Source organism: Xyrauchen texanus, chromosome 26, assembly GCF_025860055.1.
Source record: "Xyrauchen texanus isolate HMW12.3.18 chromosome 26, RBS_HiC_50CHRs, whole genome shotgun sequence".
In the NCBI taxonomy this organism is placed as follows: Eukaryota; Metazoa; Chordata; class Actinopteri; order Cypriniformes; family Catostomidae; genus Xyrauchen; species Xyrauchen texanus.
In genome coordinates, this window is record NC_068301.1 from 17,311,553 (window position 1) to 17,335,158 (window position 23,606).

At 37.0% G+C, this 23,606-nt stretch overlaps 1 protein-coding gene across 2 annotated transcripts; it reads right to left on the reverse strand.

The window, feature by feature from the left end:
* Positions 1 to 9,067: 9,067 nt before the first annotated feature.
* Positions 9,068 to 15,333, reverse strand: LOC127620344 (acidic leucine-rich nuclear phosphoprotein 32 family member E-like). Of its 2 annotated transcripts, none has more exons than XM_052093554.1 (7): positions 15,150 to 15,333; positions 11,624 to 11,773; positions 11,357 to 11,479; positions 10,937 to 11,099; positions 10,627 to 10,769; positions 10,492 to 10,534; positions 9,068 to 10,385 (listed from the first exon to the last, which is right to left on the reverse strand). In XM_052093554.1, the coding sequence occupies exons 1-7, from the start codon at positions 15,201 to 15,203 to the stop codon at positions 10,300 to 10,302; spliced, it is 762 nt and encodes a 253-aa protein (XP_051949514.1). In that variant the 5' UTR covers positions 15,204 to 15,333; the 3' UTR covers positions 9,068 to 10,299. The 2 variants fall into 2 exon arrangements, with proteins under 2 accessions (XP_051949514.1, XP_051949513.1); XM_052093553.1 differs by having other exon boundaries at positions 9,070 to 10,385; positions 10,627 to 10,772.
* Positions 15,334 to 23,606: the final 8,273 nt, after the last annotated feature.

The window sequence follows — 23,606 nt, forward strand, 5'->3', positions numbered from 1 at the left end:
TATTAATATAGATCAGTCACAGTGCAGCAATATTGGCTTTGTATGGTTGTCTGTACCTTGTGCATTTATTTAATGGTATGCCTCAAGCGCAATTAATCAATCAAACCAATTCACTCAATTGAGGTGGCCTTGATTAAATTCAGATCCTTCAGGTCGATTTACCAGATGAAAATGTAAGAGAACCAATCTGACTTGAGCAGGTAACATTTGCCTTGTGATATAATTTTAAGGTCAGTGTCCCTACACATCTATTTGATGTGTGTTGTTTACATCTGATAGATGTATTATTAAGATCTCATTTGCAATTAGACAGATGTCAGAAGGACATTCAGAAGATGTCTTTGAGACATTTATTATTTAGAATGCAAGTAAATCTGTTCTTTTTAATATCAGATGTTAATTAGAATGTGATACTTTCATCTCTCTTAAGAAGACATCTTGGAGATGTATGTGTGCTACCTGGGGATAGTAGACCAACAGAATCTGATGGTGGCATACTTATCAACATTTGCAATCAAAAACTGAACCTTAGCTTGACAGTGGAACAATGGTACTTAAACTAAAGGTGCACAAAGAACATCTTTGTTAATGTCGTTCTGGACTTACACTGACACCTAGGGGCATAGGTGCAGTTTGCAGCATCATTCAAACGCAATAGTTTTCAGTTAAAGATGCCCCTGTAAAAAAATCCCTATACACAGTCAGCCATGATTAATTGAAATCAAGAGTGAAAGTGTCTTATAATAGGGTATTTACTAAGATTAAGTGAGTAGTATTCAGCTGGTCAAGTAATACTAACATGGCAATCCCAATGAGGGGACCCTCTCCATGTGGAATAAAACAGCTATTATAAAGTTATTGATAAGTCTCATCTCATGTGAGTAGTCATGATTTTATACAAATGTTTAAAAATTAATATTAAAAAGTTAAATTACCTTTAAAAGTCCTTAAAAAGTACTTCAACTGTTAAAAATGCATCTCAAGACACCTGAGCTTTATTTGTGGTGCTGCCTCTAGCTTTTTTTTAGTACAAGGATGGTGTGAACAGCCCCCAGTTTTCACTCAAAACAATTCCTATGAGAGCTGTTTTCAGATTTCTATGTCTACAAACCCAGTTCGTCGAACATATGGGCACGTGTGAGACCCAGTTTCCTGGTGAAATATCCACAGAGGGGTGCCAAAGCTAGTTGTTAAGTAAGTTGTTTTTAGTTTTCAGTCATGTTATACAGTGACGAGAAATACATATTTTATTAACTCTACTCCCAAACCCTAAACCTAACCATCAGTGGAGTAAAAATGTAATCTTTGAGGGAAAACGGAACCTAGGTTACAACCAATGTTGGGTAAGTTACTCAAAAATAGTAATCCGCTAAAATGACTTATTACTTCTCTAAAATTGTAATCAAATTACTTTACCAATTACTTAATGGGCAAAGATATTATATTACAAATTATTTTGATTTTTAGTAACTTTCTAAAACAATTTTCACAAAATAGTTTGTTATTCTGCTCAATTATTTCAAAATAATGTCTATTTTTCTTCCCTTTTCAATGTCGTTGTCCCTTTATCTGTCACAGTAACACAAACAAACATGAACATGATATAAACATGTTTTAAATGGTTTCTACATAAATAATATATATTTTAGAAATATGTATAACCCAAGTGATTTATTTAAAAATAATTAACTTTGTAAGTCAGTAACTGTAATCTAATTACAATCATTTTAAATGTAATGCATTGACTACACTACTTTTGACTACAAATGTAATTAAATTACATTAAATAATTACTTTGTAACAAGATTACACCCAACATTGGTTACAACACAGGATGAGAACCCCCACTCAAAAAAATATTTTAACCTATTTTTAAGATGTATCAATTTCAATTTAATAACAAATGTCCATCTAATTGAATTGAATAGTGTTGAAGAAATTGTTATTAATAAAATTTAACTTTTTTAAGATTTATACATTTTATTTGGTTAAAGATTAGGCAATTCAATTAGCTGGAAATATGTTATTAAATTGAAATGGATACATCTTAAATATAGGATAAAATATTTTTTGGACTGCAGGTCTCTGATGATTGTTGATGCAATGCATTATTGGTCATGGCGCAGAAGAAGGCAACTAACTACACATAAACTGATGCAAAAATGTCTGATGGAAAATGGCGTAGCTTGTCAGTAACTCGGGAAAATGGGGTCAATATCAGCATTGACCCCATGTCAACTGGAGCATTATCTTGTTCAAATCCAAGGCACAAATTTGTGCCTTAGGTCCCCTTTAATCATGGCCGTAACCACCTTAGACATTTGGGGGTCATGAGCCTCCCAATTTTCAGATAAATAGTGGACCAGTATATGTTTTTTATTGGTTGATTTGTACATCCCAATACAGGATGTGTGGTTTTCTGGCCTTAAATCAATAATTTTTAACTTAAACATGTCTTATAACTAGGGCTGTCAATTTAATGTGTTAATTCAGTGCGATTAATTTGATTAACAATAACATAAAAAAAAAATGTACGCAATTAATCAAAACACACGATGGTAGATTTTAACTAAGGGATCTCAAGATGTGTTCTAAGTATTAAACTATATTTAAATTGACACAGTGACTTAAACAATATGTTTATGATGCAATGTACCCGAGACGCTACACAAGCATGTCTGACGCAGGTGTACATTGACGGGTCCTTAAACAAGCCCTCATAATAAATCTCCAACTGATTGACAAATTCACTTGTGAAATGGATTGCTGTGAACTGTATGCCAATGATTGACTTATGATCAAGTAATATAAAGTATATACATATAATTTTTTTTAATATTTGAAGATAACTATGTATAATTCTTTCATCATTATACTGAATTATTGTTATATGAGGGGCTTTCTCAGCAAATATTTATATGCGATTAAATGCGATTAATTAATCGGGACACCATGTAATTAATTCGATAAAAAAATTTAATCGATTGACAGCCCTAAGAACACTTTCCAGATAATGAGAAGGAAAGTCAGCCATAATTTCAGGCTGCTCTTCTGTCCTAATGGTCACTTTAACCCTGGAAAAAAAAAAAACGCTAATACGCCCTCAAATGTTTAATTTATGAAGAAAACAGTACAGATGATTATAGCTTTGTAAAATGAATCAAGACCCTAAATTAGTGTTTAAGGGCTAATGCGTATGCTTTCTGGTAGTTCTGTGCTGCCATAATATGCTTTGTTTCTTTCATTGCAATGTTGTCCATGACCTCCATTCAGACAGTTACTATGTAGAGTGGTGACAATTTGCTGAATCAATAAAAACGACTTCAACCCCATTATTTTGATGGAATAAGGATTGATTGCTCCAAGGTTAAAGTAACTTCCACAGATTTGTGTGAGGTATAGAGCTGGCCAATGGGATTTGGTATGTAAGGGATCCACAACCCAACTGTTTACTGTTACTTGTGTTCTGGTGTATATGGGTCAAAGCAATATTTCATGATAGAATAAAAATTATATAAACATGCCTCTAAAAAAGATTTTCCACTTATCAGGGCTAACCCCCAGATTTGAATTCACATTTGTATTGCTGGTGGCTGTTGCATAATGAGCAACTGCTGTTGAAATGGATTCTGCCATAACTGAGTTCTCATCTTGGACTGTGAATGATGCAGTGTGCATCAGAAAAACAAAATCTGAGTGAGTCACATGCACAAACTTACAGCAATTGCGCTTCAGCTGTGTTTAGGCAAAAAATGATTGGCACACATATATGTTTGCCCAGTAGCATAATGTTCCATGTTGTCAACTTATTTGATGTTCACTTGTTTTCTGCCTATGTCTATTTATGTTTTGACATCAATACCTCAATCAATGCCTGCCTCTTACAAGTTAGATTACATTACAAGTTTACAAGTTATGGACTGTTCACATGAACACATTTTTGCATCCATCCGCACTGTTTTTCATTTGTATTTCTATGTACAATGCTAGCTAGCTAGACGTTTCAAAGACAGTTAAGCCATGTCTCAGTTTTTTCAGCATCTTGCGAAGGAGTGCCATGTATTTTAGATGCCATGTCAAGCTAAAGGTGCACTCAGTAATTTCTGTTATATATTGTGCTGGTCAATAAGGCAGTTGTCCATTTTTCAGCATTTTTTCCAGCTGCTGAAGATGGGATATTCTTCTTATTATTTATTTATTTTATTTAATACAGGCAACTAATACAACATAACTACATACACCTCTACACACATCAGACAGTTCTGTTATTATAAACAGGTATTCTGCTGTTTATTTGAGATTAAATTTACTGGGGCTCTTTTTCTCTTTTTTTTTTCCTTAAACAAAAGTGGCTTGTGTGTGTGTGTGTGTTTGTGTCATTTGTTTGTTTTCAACAGGATTGCTTATGAGTGGAGAGTGGTGTGATGAATCAGAATCAGACACAGAGGGAAGATCAATGAGCAGGGTTTTTGAGAGAGAGTAGTCAAACAGGCAGAGGTCAAACCAGATAAGCAAATCCACACAATGCAAATAAATCCAAATCAAGAGACAACAGGGGTAATCCAAGGAACAGGCAATGGTCAAAACAGGCAGGCCAACAAGATAGAAAACGCTCAGAAATGCAAAACAACAAGGTGAATTGGCAAGACTAAGTTTGCAGCGAAGTAAAGCCAGAGCAGAGACTAAATACACAGGGAGCTGATGAGGGAATGGGAAACAAGTGTGTATGTGAGAATGGTGGGAGGAAAGGGATTCTGGGAATTGTAGTCCAAGGTCGTGTTAATACTCAGGAGAAAGGGATCTCATGTAGACAGATCTGGAGGATATGACAAGTGGAGTGATGACCAGGCTGGTGGAGCTTGCCATTCCTGTAAGCAGTGGAGTGATGAAGAAGCTGGTTAGTGGGACTATTGGAATGGTGGAGTGCTGGAGCTGGTGGGGTGATGGAGACACAATTTTTGGTTATTTTGGCTCTGCCCTTCACCACATTGGATTTGAAATGAAACAATGATTTGGAGTTTAAAATGCAGACTTTCAGCTTTAGTATGAGTGTATTATTTGGTCATCAAATTCAAAGAATCTGCAACCAAGTACTAAATATGATCATTTTATTTAGGTTTATAAGAACCTTGTGCAATAACATTTGATCCTCTGAAATTGGCAGTCTGTCAAATGGCTATAATCATTACATGGTTCACTTGATACTTCTGAAAACACCCACAAATTTAAGGGTAGTTAGCACTTGAAGTCCATAGTCATTATTTAATTTCAGATTCAATATACTGGACAGAAATCATGCCAATGACCAAATACGTATGGACCTAACTGTAGGTGTGCAATTTTTGACAGGGATAATTTTTCTGCACAGTAAGTACTTTTACTTTTAGTACTTTAAGTACATTTTGCTGATAATACTTACATACATTTACTTAAGGTTTTTTTTTTCTCCCCAATTTGGAATTCCCAATGTGCTCTAAGTCCTAGTGGTGGCATAGTGACTCAATCCAGGTGTCGGAGGACGAATCAATTCATGCATCTTATCAAGTGGCTTGTTGAGAGTGTTACCGTGGAGACATAGTGCGTGTGGAGGCTTCACGCTATTCTCTGCGGCATCCATGCACAACTCACCACGTGCCCCATCGAGAGTGAGAACCACATTAAAGCAATCACGAGGAGGTTACCCCATGTGACTCTACCCTCCCTAGCAACCTGAGCCAATTTCATTGCTTAAGAGACCTGGCTGCAGTCACTCAGCACACCCTGGATTTGAACTCACGACTCCAGGAGTGGTAGACTTAAGTAAGGTTTTGAATAGGACTTTTACTTGCAGTGGAGTATTTTCACAATGTGGTTTTAGTACTTTAGTAAAAGATCTGAATACATCTTCCACCACGGTCTTCTGGCAGTGGAATGCCCTCACCCAAACATTTAAGTAACTGTAGCATTACTTGTGGCACAGAGTTTGAATTTTTTTGCTATAATTTTATGGATAAGAATTTGAATCTGTGGTTCTTGCATGTGTGTCTGGAGATGTTTTGAGCACTCATCATCCAGTGAAGTTTGAGCACTCATGGCCAGGTGTACAGATCTCTTTTTCTTCATTTTCCAGAACAATTTTATGCCTTTCCTGGCCTGCGTTTTGCCATTTTTCTCTCCCTGTAGGAGGTCGAATGAGTTTCTAGAAAGACTGCCCATTCAAGGAAAAACGTATCTACCCTCTCCCTGGATATATTATATAATAAAATATTTTGCTGAATGCAACTGGGTGCCTTGTTTATTTTAGACTATTGACCAAACTCTTTGGTTAAATTGAGCAGTTGCTTGCATTACTTGATATTCACTTGTTGTGCATGCTTATGTGAATGTCTTAACATAAGATAACATTAGGATGTGAGTAAGTATGACCATAGAAGCACGAGAAAAATATTAATACATACATACTGTAAATGTATTCTACGTTATGGGATCAATCCCCCTTCCCTCCAAAATTAAAACACAGAAAAACGGATTAATGCTGTCTCTCCATCCCTCCCCAAAAATAAATGCTACTATAAATGGTCAACGTAGTGATCAATGCACATTATGCGTTAATATTTACCGAAAATATAGTCGCTGGTGTTGTCTGCCCGCTTAAACCCATTCAAACAGGTTGACATCGATGATTTGTTTGGAACTATGGCGGTGAGTTCAATTAGTGTCGCAACCACTGATCTTATTTATATATATATATATATATAAGATCAGTGGTTGCAACTCTCTTTTTCAACAGTGCTGCGTGCAGTGTACACATGTCACAATAGCAGTTCTGATCTGATGCTTAAAACATATTCACGCTCACATCAATCAGATCACTTTATGTAGCGTTCATGTAAACCGTACATACGGAATCATCGATCGGAATTATTTCATTCAGATTACATTTATACATTTGGCAGACGCGTTTATCCAAAGCGACTTACAGAGCGCTTATTGTAGGGACAATCCCCCCCGTAGCAAACTGCCTTGCTCAAGGACACAGTGGTGGTGGCTGTGGGGATCGAAACAGCGACCTTCTGATTAACAGTTATGTGCTTTAGCCCACTACGCCACCACCACTCCGATTAAAACAAAACGTGTCCCATGTAAACGCAGCTATTGAAATATAAGATCCCTCTAGAGGAGTGGAGATATAACAAAAGCTAAATGGCTACTTATAACTGCACATCCATTCTTGGCTCTTCGCAGAATTAACTCCATATAAGGCTTACACAGGCTAGGGCTTTCTGATTGGACGACTCCAGCTCACTTAGTGGGGGTCGGGACAGTCTGCTCATGGATGAGCTTTAATCTGTGTGACATATGTGTGTGTTTGTGTGCGTGTTTACATTCATCTAAGCCCTTTTGAGAAACAAAATAATATTTTAAAGGTGCAAACGCACTGTTAAAGCATTATTTTACACATTTCAAACGTAAGGTCAATATACTATTTGAGTGGTGGCCATCATACACATCAGATCATGAAACATTAGTGCAATTCCCTATGCAAAACAGGATGCAAAGCTTAACAGACATTTGTGTAGATCCATCCATGGCCCTTTTAATATGTTCACAGAAATGTCTTCACATGTCAAAGCTTCTTAAACAGGCCTTTACAGTAATTGGGATATGACCTTGAGAGGATGTGAGAATTAATTTATGGAAGACAAAACAAGCATTAATAGTTAACTAGCTCCCTCAGGTGGTGTAAAGGCCATGTTGCAGTGAAACAGTTTCAATGTCTGGTGGTTTGTAATATTTGAAATATTTAATTTAAATGTAATATTTGATTAAAAAAAATACATAAACAATATAGAAGACAACTATTCAATTGAATTTATCACACTCATTTTAAAATGAATATTCCGGGTGTAATACAAGTTAAGATCAATTGACAGCATTTGTGGCATAATTTTGATTACCACTAAATTTAATATTGACTAGTCTTTCCGTTTCTAAAAAAAAAAAAAAAAAAAAAAAACACAAATCTGGGTTACAGCGAGGCACTTACAATGGAAGTCAATGGGGCCAATCGGTAAATGTTAAAATTCTGTTTTAAAAGTATAGTCACAAAATGTGAACAATATGTGCATTATTTATTAAGTTATTTAATTTTACAACTTTATTGCCATGGCGACGTAACGCCACAAACCTTAAAAAGTTAAAAGATTCATGTTTTTTTTTTTTATAAATTCACATTTCTGCCTTTAAACCTTTAAAAATCGGCCCCTGTACTTCCATTGTAAGTGCCTCACTGCAACCTAAATTTGTGTTTTTAAAGAAAAGGTCGAGTCGAAATTGTATTATGTGCTAATCAACATTATGCCAAAAATGACCGCATTTTTGGCATAATGTTGATTAGATTAAATACAAGTTTGAGATTAACTTGTATTGAACCTATATTCCTGTCAGATCAGAACAAGCATCGTTCAGTTGCATAATCCTCATTACACAATCACTTATCAAATCTATAAATAATGAGAAGAGAAGCCTCATGACTCCACCCCACCAGTGCTCCACAGGTATTCTGATTGGTTGGATGAGAACTTTACTCCGAGTCCTGATTAATTAATGACTCTCGTGGAAACGGTCTGTTCTGCCAGTGCATCACACGCCACACCCTTTTCCACTATGCTCTAACTTATTTGTGTAACTCATAAAAGATAAATGGTCTAAGTAAAAGGCTTAGCAGATGGTAGTGGAGCTCACATGCCACAAGTTAAATAAAGTCAATGACATTTGGAATTTGTGTAATTTAAAAACACCTACTTTTGCTGTTCTACTACCTTTACAAATTTTTTTAGTTTTTAATAATCCTTTAATAATTTTTTTTAGTCTCGAAGAAAACAATAAAATCCTATCCTAAAATCAAGGACAACGTTTTTGCATTCCCCGAAAGGCTTTTATAAATCTTTTCCAAATGTATCTAAAAAGAGATTTCTATCATCAACTCTGGAGACATAAAAACAGTGCTTCTTCATCCATGTTTGAGGCTACCATTTGCAAGAAGGCCCTCATAGACTCATATTTTTTAACAAAATTACAGAAATCTTTTCCACACAAAAGGATAATCTTTTAAACATAACATCAAGGAGTTATGTCATTTTAATCATCAAAAGGACAATTCATTCACTCTTTACACAAACTTCAAGTGTTGCATTTAAAACCCCAAATGCAACACTCACACAACAACCAAGTACTGGACATTAAAACAGGTGACCTGCATGTAAGTTGTATTAAAACAATTGACCAAATAGATTAAAAAGAAAACAAAAAACGGCAACCTGTTGAAACAGATAATATATACATATTGCCATACGAACATCTGATTAAAAAGGTATTACTCTGTAAAATACCTCAACAAAAAGTAGAAACTAACCAGTTCCCACAGCAAGACAAAGGTAGAAAGGGTTTAATCCAACAAAGCTGTTAAACCTGAACATTGAGAAATTTCCAGCAATGCAATTTCTCTTAAAATGAAACACATCTGAATTTTTTACTTCGCTCTAGATGACATCTTGTCAAAAATATATGACTTTATGCATAAACTTGAGAAAGGGCGAATTGCTAAAAAACAATCCATGATTTATCTCTGCAATAATAAACTGAGATTAAAACAAATTTAATAGCTCAACTCCTAATTTTTTTCTCAATTCATTTACATTACATTTTAAAATGTATGAGATCACATACCATCTGGTCTGCCAACATGAACCAGCCTGATCCATAAAAAAAGCTGAATCAAGTGGAAACCATGCCACTGAAAGAGTGACAAGATCCTTGGCAGTGATTGGTCTATCCAGCAACAAAGGGGGTTGATAGCTGGAGATGATTGGCTTGCTGCTCCATGGTGGGCTGAAAATGATACCTAGAGAGGTAGATGAGGAGCAGGACTCTCCTTACAGAGGTCTTGGGGAAAGTCACTGGGAGCTGGAGCACAAACTGAGTGGCTGAGTTTTACGGACTGGGACTAACAAATGCTGCAGTCTCAAAGCTCCAATCACGTGTTGATTTGGAATCACAAAATCTCAACTTGCCCTGCAAACCTCCCCAAGCACACCCCTTGATGAAATGGACTGCTGTGTTGAGAAATAAACTTGGAATGGCTATAAATGAATTGTCAATATACCCCTTTTATAAAGTGTAATATATTTATAAAAGAAAACAATTAGCTATACAGTGATTTATCTATGGTTTACAAAGAGAAAAACAATCTGCAAGATCACTGTCTTTTTCAGGGATGATCTACAGCTTGGATATTGTTTCTAAGTCAAACAAATAGGGTTAGTCATCGTCTTCATCATCATCATCTTCACCCTCATCTTCAGCGACCCGCTTTCGCTTCTCTCCTCGAACTCCAGCCTCTTCTTCTGTACAAAGAAGTTGTTGCTCATTATAGAGTAGCCACACAAAAATGCGACCGCTTAAAGGATACAACTGAAGATGACCATAACTCAGGGTGTGATTCATGCTTACCCTCTCCTTCCTCTTCTACATAGTCATCATCATCTTCTTCATCCTGTTATGAAGTAATCCATTGTTAGAGATTTTTAACAATGTAAAGTTTTAGAAAAGAAATCAATGTAAAAAAAAAAGTGTAAGCAACATTACCTGGATGTCCTCTTTCATTAGATAGGACAGCCCAACTTCTCCACTCTCTGAGCCTTCCTCATCCTCCTCCTCCTCCTCCTCTTCTTCATAGTCCCCGAGTTGCCCAGGTCCTTCCTCACCATCATCCTCCTCCTCATCATCATCTTCTAAGCAGAAAAGTAGCAATATTCCTTTACCGTTACAAACTTTTATGGTAATCACATTTGCATTACGCTAGATGTATGATTTTTAAATGTTTCAGTGCATCTATTTTACAATATCCATAACAAATTACAACAAAAACGATTCCAGTCTCGTTCACTGTTCTTACCATCTTCATCAGCATCAGAGTCTGGAGCTTCATTGTCCTCTGCATCAAAGCCATCCAGGTATGTGACCTGAGGCAGCAGTTCAAAGATGCTTTCCCTGTAGTCCTCCAATGTGGTGATCTCACAGTTAAACAGGTCCAAACTCTTCAGGTTCTTTAGGTTTTGCTGAAAAGGCATCAAACAAGCTTAAACAACTTTGAGTTATGAAAGTTTATTTCAAGAATTTACGAACGCATAAAGCACAACGAGAAAAAAAACAACTTGTCTTTAAACTATTTGTAAGGTGCAAACATGTAGTTTTAAGGGCCGATTTCTTTACACATTAGTATAGGTACGTATAAGACCTTCCATATATATCCATACTCTATTTATACAGTGATTATTTACTGGGTGAGTAATATTGCATGCGTTTCTTTTTTTACCAGGGCTTCCAGTGTGCTGAGTTCTTTAATCTTGTTACCACTCAAATTAAGATACGTCAAGTTGGGGCATTTCTCTGAGAGTGTTTCGAGAGCCCCCGAGATATTATTATCACTCAGCTCCAACTGTAGAGAGAAAAACATCCTTAATCTCTATATAAATGGTGAAAAAATTAAGCTCTATAAAGTCATGTTACTGTGTAATTACATAAGAACGGAGTACAACTATGAGTAATATAAGGTATGATCTTGCTGAATCTTTTCACTGACCTTCCTCAGTTTTGGAAGTGAGGGTAGCTTGGCCAGTGAGGTGAGACCAACATTGACCATGCTGAGGAACTCCAGCTCCTTAAACTCATCTGTCAGGCCTTCAATCTCACCGTCACTTGAGCGGCAGTTATCCACCACCAGCTCTGCAACCTGCAGTACAAAAAGTGCAAACAAGCCATGAACATGAAAAAAAAAAAAAGGCCAATGGCAAAGAAAGAATGACTGCTCATTTATACTGTGGGCATAAATATCCACAAGGGTTAATCTTATCCACACAAGTATTAATCTTATGAATAGTTAACAGCTTATTACAGGAATAGTATAAGCCCTGTTAACGCTAGTGATAGACCGGTATAGGTCCATTAATGGGCAGATATTAGGCAATTTTTCGATTAATGGTATTGGCCGATAACCATGTTTGCTTGGCCAAGTAACAGAAGTGTTTTAATATTGATAGTTTTTATTTATTTCCCCATGTTGCCCTGTGACCAAAACCCTTAACATGATGAATATATAGGTTAAAAAAAGCTTAATTTGGTGAATATTTACATTATAGAGGATTGTAACAGAGCAAAGTCACCGTCACGGTTTATGAACTAAATAAGAAATTGCACATATGAAGCATAGATAATATTGAATAATTCTTTATATAACCTTGATTGTAGTGTTCATGTTGATTTTGACTGACAGTGTCATTGGAAAAAATATTTTATAATACCAGAACAGACAACTGACAAGCAAACTGTTTATCTACCATTAAATAATGAGGATCTAATTAAATTACTGCTCATACAGTATTTATTAGCCAATATGACAATGTTTACTTTATAGTTTATAACATTGTAGATGGTTTTAAGAGAACATGTTTTGTTTGGAAGCACATACATTTCAAAATAAGAGTCCCATGTATTTTTGTCTTGTTTTTAGTTAAAAGTCCTATGTTGTCTTCATCTACATTTTATTCTGGACTCTTGTAGCCTCTAATGGTGCGTTCACATACAACGCGAAGCCAGCGTTTCGCGCGGTGCGATTACATACAAAGTCAATGCAAAGATGCGAATAGACACGAATTGTGGAATTTCATGATATTTTTGAGCGAAAAATCCGCATGAGGCATTGTGCAATGAACGCCTAACAGCATTGAGATTGTCCGGATGTCACTGACGTAGTAGCAGAAGAAATAAGAAAAAATGGATGAGAAAATGGTTATAGCGGTGTGTGGCCAACCGGAATTGAATGACACAATGTCAACGTATCCGGGACTTCCAGAACAGATGAAGAGCAGCAATCATTGTGCTAATGGCATGGTTGATGGCAGAAAGATAAGTTGTCGTAGAAGCCCCTCCTCCTGTCCTTTTCCGGAAGAGGGAAAACTCGCGTGAACGTGAGTTTAAACAAATTTAATCCAGCGGTCAAACTCGCGCGAGCAATGAGAGTTTTTTTCGCGTTGTATGTGAACGCACCATTAGTCTGTACCAACACAGTAAAGAAAGACTAAGAAAATGTTTTAACATTCAATAAAACCTTTTAAAACTTTTGGCTGAGTTATCTGCCCTGTTCACCACTTCAGTTATCGATATTGGCAAAATCCACTATCGGTTGACCTCAACTCTAGATATCGTGTCAGACATCGCAAACCATCTAACCAGTAATTAACACATTTGTTTTAATAAATAGAAAGTATTAAGAACATAAGTGTGTTATCCATTTAAGCTTTCCAAAAGTGAAACTCTATTGGCTGAATAGTTGCACCAAACCCAAAAAATCCTGAAGACTAAAAATAATGATTTGAAACCCTTTTCTTCCCTTAATTTAACATAAACCTGCCATGTGGCTTTGGGAATGCTGGTCTTGTTAATCGCCATTCCAGTTTTTTTGCCCATTTTCATGGTAAAATCTAGATTAAAATTTAATCCGTAAAACCTATAAAAAGGTATTTATGAAAACTCTCAAAATGATTATGGAATGGTCTTTTAATAATACATTTGAAACACATGTCATGCACGGCAGCCCTAAAATTAAAATATTATATCATTTGTTGCCCTTGTGGAAAAGAGTGACGTTACATTTTGTATATGGAGCTTTCAGAAGGGCATTCCTCATGCACCAGCAAGAATAAACACACATGTATCGCCTTGGTAATACAGTCAAAGCTTCACAAAGAGATGATCAGATCGCGCGCGATTATGCGCGAGGCCACGTAACAAATACACGTCTGCACTGTCGGAGCATTAACTCGAGTTCACGTAAGATCCTTGAAACCAGAACCCCCATTCAAAAGAAGCGTAGCTATGCGCTTCGGTGTAAGCAAGCCTACAATAATCTACTCAAATCGGAGAGAGGGGGTGGGGGTCCGCCCCTTCACCATCTGCCACATTCCTTCAATCAATAAAACGACGACGGAAAACAAACGGCTTCAAAAATACATAATACAATAGGTTACATAATTGCGCAATGGGGGAAATGGCATCTTGTTTAACCAAAATGGCTTGTATAACAGCGGCTATTTTGGCTCTATGCGCACGGTATTCTGTCGCACAGTAAGTTTAGTGAATCGGAAATCTCTTTTTTTTTACACCGATTAAAAAAACGCCACAAAACAGTCATTTGCGTCTCAACTATTCATACAACAAAATGACTTCCACTCCCCGCCAGTCGACACGAACACTCAAGCAGCATTCAAGCGCACCACAATCTTCAACCACACAAACGGCGAGGCGCTGCAGAAGCCATGAACGAATTATATACACTGCTTTGCTCATTACGTTGAACAGCTCGATATGCGAGCTCAAACTCTGAACATAATTGACGAGGAAGATCGAAGGCAAGTGCCCCACGAACGTCTAATGTTGAAGAGTTGGAGTGTAAGATGTCCGCCTTTGGAAGACTAAACTGCTAGTTTTACTAGTTTAGAGAAGTCACAATGAGAAATGTACGCATCCGTGAAGCTTTTTAAAATGAGCATAGAGCATTAGCGGTATGTTTTGCTCCATATTCTGCATACATATGACCAGGAACGGCTTTGCTGGAAATATCATAATTACACAGGTGTTTGATTTACTTTTTACCGTTTCCAGTCAAAAACGGGTATACGGTATCGGCACAGGACTATAAAGTCTTAGCCGAATTGGTCATCACTTGTTGAACAATATAAATAGTTTCTAAACAACAATAATAATAATTGCATTTTAATGATTAAAATAACGTTATTTTGATGTGCTAGTAGGACGCCCACATCTACAAGTCTAATGCGGCGAAGGTGTCAGATTCATTCGTTTTCCACGCTAACATAAGGATTAGACTTACTCAAAAACAACAGAGGCCTTTCTTTTTAATTACATATTATATGCGTTTAAATATATATTCTGTGCTCTGTTGATCTCGGTCTGAAAATATATCGTACTCGCATCTTTTTAAGCGCCCATGTGGTGTTACAGCCTTCAGTCTAGTAACTACTCTGAGGTTGCGATCTAACAGCATTTCGCGGTTCGGCATTTTAATAAATAATTAAAGCTCAAAATCTCACCTCTGCTGGAGTTTTGTTCCTCAGCTCTAAACTGATTCTCTTCTTCATCTCCATTTAGTCGGTGGTTGTTATACGGAGGCTAGACCGTTTAAAGAAACAAAATTATCCACAGCGTGGACAAACAGCTCACGTAAATTCAATGGCTGCCGTTCTCGATCTGATCCTCCATGATACTTCGCACCCAACCCCCTTGCTGAGAACCCGCCCACAGCGCGCCCTGATTGGTCCGTTTCTATTTTCGAACGCGTGAGCGGTGGACCGGCCTGCCATTCAAATGGATCACACTTATCAACATAATCGCTCTTTCTAGACTGAAGTGATTGGTTGGAAATGCGCGCGCAGAAGATTTTACACGGGTCGGTCAGAACGTCAGTATGAAGCTTTGAAACGGTAAATCCGCCCATTCTTTGTTCTCATTGGCGCGTGGGGCCGATGTCCGTTTCTTTTAATATTCCAACATTTCGAAAGCAATTTGTGAGCCCAGGTTAAACAAATCTACCAAAAGAGCATAAGGTTAACAGCAACAAATGACAGAATAATTCGAGATTTCGTTCTGTTTTCTTGTGCCATAATGCACTTCTTTTTCACCAATACACATTATACGTGTTTAAAATTCAGCACAAATGAGCTCATAATACTGTTAGCCACTGAGTATGTCCCATATTGTTATTCTACAAAATGGCTGACCATAAATCTAGACGTCAGGGTGGCTTAAAGACTGCAGCCACGCCATCTGTCCCATGTAATGTGCTGCTGATCGCTTAACCAAAGAACTCACAAAGACTGAAGTCCCATTTGGTCCACCATTGAAGAGAACCAGCTACCTAATATATTGTGTGATTGTTTATATGATATGTATTATTGGTAGCTAGGTAAAATACTAAATTAAAACTTCTCCAGACTTTCTTCTAAAGATACCTTAATCGTATTGGGGAAATACGTGTCTCCCTTTATACAACAAATGCTTTCAGCAATTTGCTTTAGTGCAATACCTCAAGGTGACCACTAGGGACACATGACACACTGACCCTGAAATGGAATGGACACCACAACTGATCTCCTATGGTGATTTAGCAAGGGTTCCACAGAAAAAGTGAATAATATTTTGTGTAAAACAGTCGTTAGAACAGATTAGAATATTTTTTCAATATTATATATAGTCTGAAGTGGCATATACTCCTAAATACTATTTACAGAGCTGTTGGGAAACTGAATTAATATATCAGGCTGTGTATAGCACAAAGATAACGTGTTGTAAATAAGATACTTCACTGTTGTACCTTTGTCTGCAAATATGTTGATATCTCATAGAAAGCCCAATAATTAGGTATTGGGTTGAAGCACATGTAGGGCAAATTCCAATCAAAGGTGATCAGTCTTACTTTGAAGGGCAGAGCACTTGAAGTGGGTTCTTTGAAGGTAAGATGGCATTACTGTATGAACGTACCCTTCGCTAACAAACTTGTGGAAGGGTCCTTTTCTTACTTTTGTCTTACTTTTGTTTGGAAGCATCCCCTTACTAAAGTGCCTTGTCAATCAACTCGAGAAAGTGCGTGCGCCTTAGCTATACAAGCCTGGAAAATTGCCTCTTTTTTTTTTAAGCATAATCTGAGGTAAAGAAGCAAAATAATTTATTCCAATGTTGTCAGATTTTACTGCTGATTTTCAATATGTACTTCGATCGTAATCTTAACCAATCTTTTTATGGATTTCAGTCTTTCCCCATTCAACAAAGGAGCTGCACTTTCATGACTGGAAATAGCTTCCCAGGAGCTCTCCAAAGATGGCTGTCAGTGGGCTGACTGGCTAGAAATACTTTGCCTGTAGTTATACAAAAGACAGGAAATGCTCTAGCTAAGGGGGATCGATAAAATGCAAGAATAAACTGCTCAGAATGACACAAATTAAAACAACATGTAAACACTTCAACATTTTGTATAATTATTGTTCACAGTTGTATAGTAGTTTATGTTTAATGTTTAATTGATATTTTGATAACGTCAGCTTACTATTTTGGTCAAACTGATATTCAAGTTATTTTGCACCATCTTTATCATGCAACTTTTTGTCATCAGGCAAATTGGATGTATGCTGACAAAAGTACCAGAAATATTCACTAGGTTGCAGGAATAGCAAGGACATCAAAACCAGTTATGACTGCTTGCGTACCGTTTTACCTTAGGGAAGTCACCACTAGATGGAGCAATAAAGCTTTACAAACTTATCCTCACACAAGCTGTATGTATTTTAAAACGTAAGCCTGCGCACTGTATATTACTTGAAGATGTGTTTACACGCAAACACTTTGGCTTTTCTGACTGTGACTTTCATTGCCAATTGAACACATTTCTGGTTATGTCCATTGTGCTTGAACCATGGATGTTCTCTGGCTTGACCTTGTTCAAGGGCCATTGTCACGTCTTCTCTGTCTTCCTGAACCCTTTTGTCTTCCGGCTGTATGGTGGCCTACTAAGGGGGTAGACAGATGGGGGAAGAGGGTTTCACGTTCAGGCATGAATAATGGGTGGCACACACTTCTGTATTCTCATGCAAAGACCACAATAGAACAACGGCAATCAGTCTGTCTTGTAATCCCTAACAAGTGTTTAATATGGGAGTGATTGAGAGATATACACAGCCAGACACAAAAGGCAGGCCCAAGAGACTGCATGTGTTTTAGGCTATAAAGGTGTGAAGACTATTTAGAATAATTAGTCAGTCGTTCAAACGGGGAGCATTACCATACTGCAGAACAAAACACTAAAAAGCCTTTTCATTACAATTGCTAATTTAAATATACAAATTTATGTGAAAGGGTTTTTAAACATCATAGGAAACTGTATTATTATTAGGATCAATATTTTATTTTCGAATTACTGTTAACAATTTATAAGGTTGTATTTGTTAATGTAAATTTAAACATATAGTAATAAATGTTCAACCTCCTGAGACCAGAGAGTGACTGCTGAGTGCATTTTCAATTTCACTTTTTGATTAGTAGCACCTAATAAACATGCAAAGAAAAAATAGCAAATATTTTTGCTAAACATTTGTGGACCATATTGTGTAATTTTAAACAATACCAAGCTACTGAAAGTAACTTTTTTTTTTTTTTTTTTTTTTATCAAATAGTTTATTATGTTTCCAGGAGTGTTGATTGTTTTTGAGACGTTACAGACATTACAGCTGATTTTATGTAAAGCTGCTTTGGAAAAGTGTTCATTGGGAAAAGCACAAATAAAAATCTATACAAATACAAATTATTTGACTTTATTTGACTTTTATATTAGTGTTTTTTTTTTTTGTATTTTGGCAACAAAATCTCAAATTTTCACGCACTCTCTTGTTAAACCTAATACAATTTTTTACTACATATATTGTTTTTTTTAAAGATGTAATAAAAAAATGTACCGTATATTTTAAGGTAACTTACCTGTTAACCAATTCATGTTTTTTTTACTGTAGCATTTTTAGTCTTTTACCGTTCAAATTACGGACATTTGTATACAGTGTACGATTCATGATCGATATTATTATCATGAGACTAATAAAGTGCTTAGTTGTTAACTGTAGAAATGCATTATGAGACCACTGAATACTATAGATTTCATAGGTACTAAAAGTTTTAGTAACGTCAAAAGCTAAACAACATTACATTGCATACACAACTTTTATTTCTTTCCAGATTATTTTCAGATATGAACCCATTCAGTCCAGCATGCCTGTAATGTTTTTTGCGAGCTATGGGCTGGGGTCCAGCACTGTTCATTCATCATAACAACAATGCCATAGCCAAAGATTAAGACTTATTTCATTTGGCTCTGTGAGCCCTGCAGAAATGTCTTCGTTTTCAATGAACACATTTATGCTCTGTAAATGAAATAAATTCCATTATAATTAGAGGGACTGAGATTACTAAGCAGCATTATGCACTGTTTCATAAACGCTGTGTGTTACTGGTGAGTTTTATTTGAACATTTGTGTTGGTTTATCACACCCTGCAGCACAATGTAAAAGTAAGGGTGTGTCTGGGAGTGTGTCAAGGACTGTGCTCCACTGTGTCCAAGGAGGTTGTGAATATAGCTTTGCTAATGCCAAAAATATTTAAAGGAAGGTACAAAAAGAATGGAACGAATATTGAACCTAAACATGAATTTAAGAGGATTTTTTTGTGTACCATGGAAAAAAGACACGGGAAGTTTATTACAGATTATTAAGATTCATAAGTCATTTGTATTGCATAAACAAATATTGAATAACTTGTTTACAGATGTTCCCTTTCTTAAATTAAAGCAAGCTAAAATTTGAAGCATGTATTGTATCGATTTGAAATTCTGTTTGTTGATTGATTGTTCTAAAGTTTGTACCATTTTGCATGAGCCAAGTCATACGATATCTTAAAATTCTCACATCTTTTACAAATTATTACGAGATGATTAATCTTAGAAAATGCATAGTGAAACTTTTCTATTACAGTTTGTGCCCGTTGGAAAAAAAATTATTCGTGTCTCCATGAAAATGTCCTTTTCAAAAATTATTTGAATACCCTGTGGGCATTGATTCAAATCAGATGATGTAATCATCTTTCAGAAAATTCCCATTTCTTATCTAATTTTAAGGCTCCTTTCATTTACAAGAACCCACGAGACAGAGCAACAATGAACAGATACAGGCTGTTATTAATTACCATTTGGCCCAGTTTAAAAGGAAATACTCGAGATGAACTCAGATATTTGTGGGGGAGATAATCTATCCTTTAAATGACTGAGCCCAGTTTAACACCCTGATTCACCCCCCTCACCCTCTCCTGTTCATCCATTATTCACCCCAAGTCTACTACCACCTCTTAAAACTTCCCATCATGAGCAAAAAAACAAAAACAAAAACAAATGAAGACATCAGTGTACACCCAGTCATCCAAAATTAGACTACCCAAAACTCATTTACACTGGGAGTGTGATTTTGAGGTCACATAATCAGCCTCAGAGAATCCCAAACTCTGTTTTCATAGGCTCCTCAGGATGGCCGTTTTGACCATATTACATGACTGATTTACAAAGGGAAAAGAACATGAACCTGAACACTGTATAAGGTCAAATACAGAGGTCCATAACTCCTCCTTTGGGGACAAGGAGAATGCTGACTTGGGAATGAGCTTTTAACCATTTGGTGAAGGCCTTTCTGCACAGCCTGAAATACATGAGAACGTACTATCCATTGTAAATCAGTGCTTTTTTTTTAAACATTTAGTTCAATTAAATCAAACCTTCGGTTGGAAAAAAACGTCTAGAAGTGAAGTTACATTTGTAGAACAGTTCACGGAAGCATTTATGAACGTTCATGGGAGAATTTGTCTACATTTGGTAGAAGCTAACTTACTGCTAGTGAGCTGCAGTGTAACTTTTGGATAGTGTTGATGATTACCCCTATTTAATTAAAGTGTCACATAAAAATACTGGAAATGTTAAGTTTTTGAAATTTGAGTCTCATAACTAAAATTTCTATGTTCCTTGAACTTATTTTTCTTATAAATCTATAGACATAAGATTTTAAGTGTTGATAACTCAAACGATTGAGTACAAATTGAAGCTATGGGGAATATCCATAATGCCTTGTGCTTAAATTATCTAAATATATTTTCTTGGTCAAAGGGAAATGTGGCAGGGCGGAGGGCGGGGCCGGGCCATGATTCTACACACCCGGTCCCTTATCAGGCTAATTAAGCCTCCGAGAGGGATAAAGGCCGACTGCGGGGGATGGTGCGGGAGAGAGAAGGTTAGTTTACGGACATGTCCGTCATGTGTGTTTGTCTTTTGTTTAAGTTTATATCGTCTCCTCCTTTACATTGAACTGCGTTACACTGGTGCCGAAATCTGGAAAGGAGGAGGGATACGCCGTAGTGGAGTTCTCGCCACAACGGAGCAGCCACGTCCATCTGCCGGGGGACAAGGAGCCCGGCAGCCTGGAAGTGGACGACAGCCGCCAACCGCGAGGGGAGAAGGGGCTCCTAACCGACTGCCTGGAGTAGGAGAACCGCTGCCAGGGGCGGGGGAGACCCGTTCTGTTCCCCGAGAACGCGGCGGGGCGTTCCGTACGCCAGGGGCTGGAGGACTGCCTCCGATCTGCCCGGAGAGGCGTGGCTGTCATCTGTTAGAGGGTGGAGGAGTGGCCGAGGAGCAAGCTACGGCGTATCTGAGAACTGGCGAGGAAGTGTTTTTTTTTATCTCTCTCTCCTCTCGCACTCTCACTGCTGCTCCGTGTTGGCCTTTTCCCTCTCGTTTAAATTATGAACGAAAATTTAAATTATAAATTATGGGGGGTGTACGTCATGCCGGGGGCTCCCCAGCCTGAGAGAATGAGGGAGGAATGTGGCAGGGCGGAGGGCGGGGCAGGGTCGTGATTCTACACACCCGGTCCCTTATCAGGCTAATTAAGCCTCTGAGAGGGACAAAGGCCGACTACGGAGGATGGTGTGGGAGAGAGAGATCGTTTACAGACATGTCCGTCATGTGTGTGTGTGTTTGTCTTTTGTTTATGTTAATCATTAAAATATTGTTTATATCGCCAGGCCGGTTCTCACCTCCTCCTTTCCATTGAACTGCGTTACAGGAACATATGGGGGCATTTAAATACTGTAGTTGTTATTAAGAATTCATAAATGTTTTGTAGTATTATTTATGTTTTGTTGCAAATAGTTCATGTAATGTCACCATTAGGGTGATCTGTGCTCCCTTGAGCTAAGTTAGACCCAGTTAACACTATCCCAGTAATCCTCGTGCATGTGCAACTAAAGTAAAATTTATGTTGAGAAATACATTTATTTAATTAATTACCTAGAATCAGTTATAATATTCTTTATTTATGCTCTATTCTTGTGTAACCTTAATTCAATAAAAATTATTAAGTAGAAACAACAACATTTAAAAAGTTAAGTCTACTTGAATCTATACCTTAACTTAAGTTAATTCTATAGGATCACCAAGTTAAGTGAACTTAATTACACACGTTTTGGAGATTGTGTATCATATCAAACATTCAGAAAAAGGATTACGGAAATGTTTTCAGAAAAAATATCAACCCTTTCAGAAAATTACAATTCTTACCTGTTCATCTGTCTGCTTCACTCAGAAAAAAAAAACGGATAATTTCTCTGGACGCCTTTAACAACTTCACTGACTCTAAATATGACTGATGTGACATATTTCATGTTTTTGAAATTCTTACAAAAGTTTTATGTGGGTAACAGACCTACAGACCGAAATTGCACATGTTGTCAGCCACTGACGGTCCTCAAAATCCTCATTCAGTAATAATAAACGCAATAATAAACGACTGTGATTTGCCCATCTTGGCCATGCTGAGATAAGTAAAAGGTACCACATAACAGAGGTGCTCTAAGCTAGAGATGGATTGCACAACACTAGTTGGGTGATACCAACACGTTCAATGGAGGGGAGACTTCAGTTTTGTCTGATTATGGCAGTCTCACATCACACCATTGCAAGGTATCTCATACTTAATTATTTTGAGTGTTGCTAAAAATATATAAACATGGACAGATGTGTGATTAGGGGGGACAAATCACCCCCTTCACTGCATTCTCATTCATCACTGACTTTCATTGTATGGAGAGAAAAAAAGATGAAATAAATGTGAGTGGTGACTGAGTTCTGTGGTAGAAAGAAAGTCACATGGTTTGAAGCAACATGAGTGTAATCGATGACAGAATTTTAATTTTTGGGTGAACTATCCCTTTAAGGAAATCATAATATCTGCATTTTTTACCTAACATAGTTGTTAACAGCTAACTGTCAATCAGTTTGAGTACGCTGTAGTCAGAGACCGTTTTTCTTAGTGAGCTCATTTCCTTCAAAAGTTTCCAGCAAGGGGCACGATGGGAACTACAAAACTTGGAGGTACCCCAAACTTTGGCTTCCATTCCAAATCCCACCTTTCCTACCTCTCTCAATGCTGTGGGTGGGTTTAGAGAGAGAAAACCTTCCAAAAACTATAAATTCAGCTCAATACATGAAAAAGATGTGTATGGTTCAACATTCACTTTACTTTGAGTGGAAAGACACGCTCAAGAGTTAAAGTCTCCATACAAAGATTAATCAATTATTATATAAATATGCTTATGGTGTACAAGTCATAGATATTTCATGACTAAGAAGGTTTAGTTTCTCCCAGCTGTGTCAACTGCATCCTCTCATTTTAACTTGTGTTGTCTTGTGGTCATCCTGGCCTTCTGCAGTGTAACAAAAACACTGTTCTTATCACTTGAAAAAAATCTCCCAGTGCCAGCATTAAATGAGTGATCTGCAGATGGAGAGATAAGTGTAAACAGTCTGCTCTCTCAGGCTGATATTCAGTCTTGGCTTTAGGCAAGTGCTGCTTATTTTGCTAAAAAAAAAAAAAAAAAATACGGATGTTGGACCAAATATTGGCAATGTTTTT

Excerpts from the sequence above, each read along its gene's own strand:
- LOC127620344 (XM_052093553.1), bottom strand. The coding sequence starts at position 15,203 with ATGGAGATGAAGAAGAGAATCAGTTTAGAGCTGAGGAACAAAACTCCA. Across the intron at positions 11,100-11,356 it reads TCAGCACACTGGAAGCCCTG|CAAAACCTAAAGAACCTGAA; the intron begins GTAAAAAAAGAA and ends ATGCCTTTTCAG. Across the intron at positions 10,535-10,626 it reads TAATGAAAGAGGACATCCAG|GATGAAGAAGATGATGATGA; the intron begins GTAATGTTGCTT and ends ACTTCATAACAG.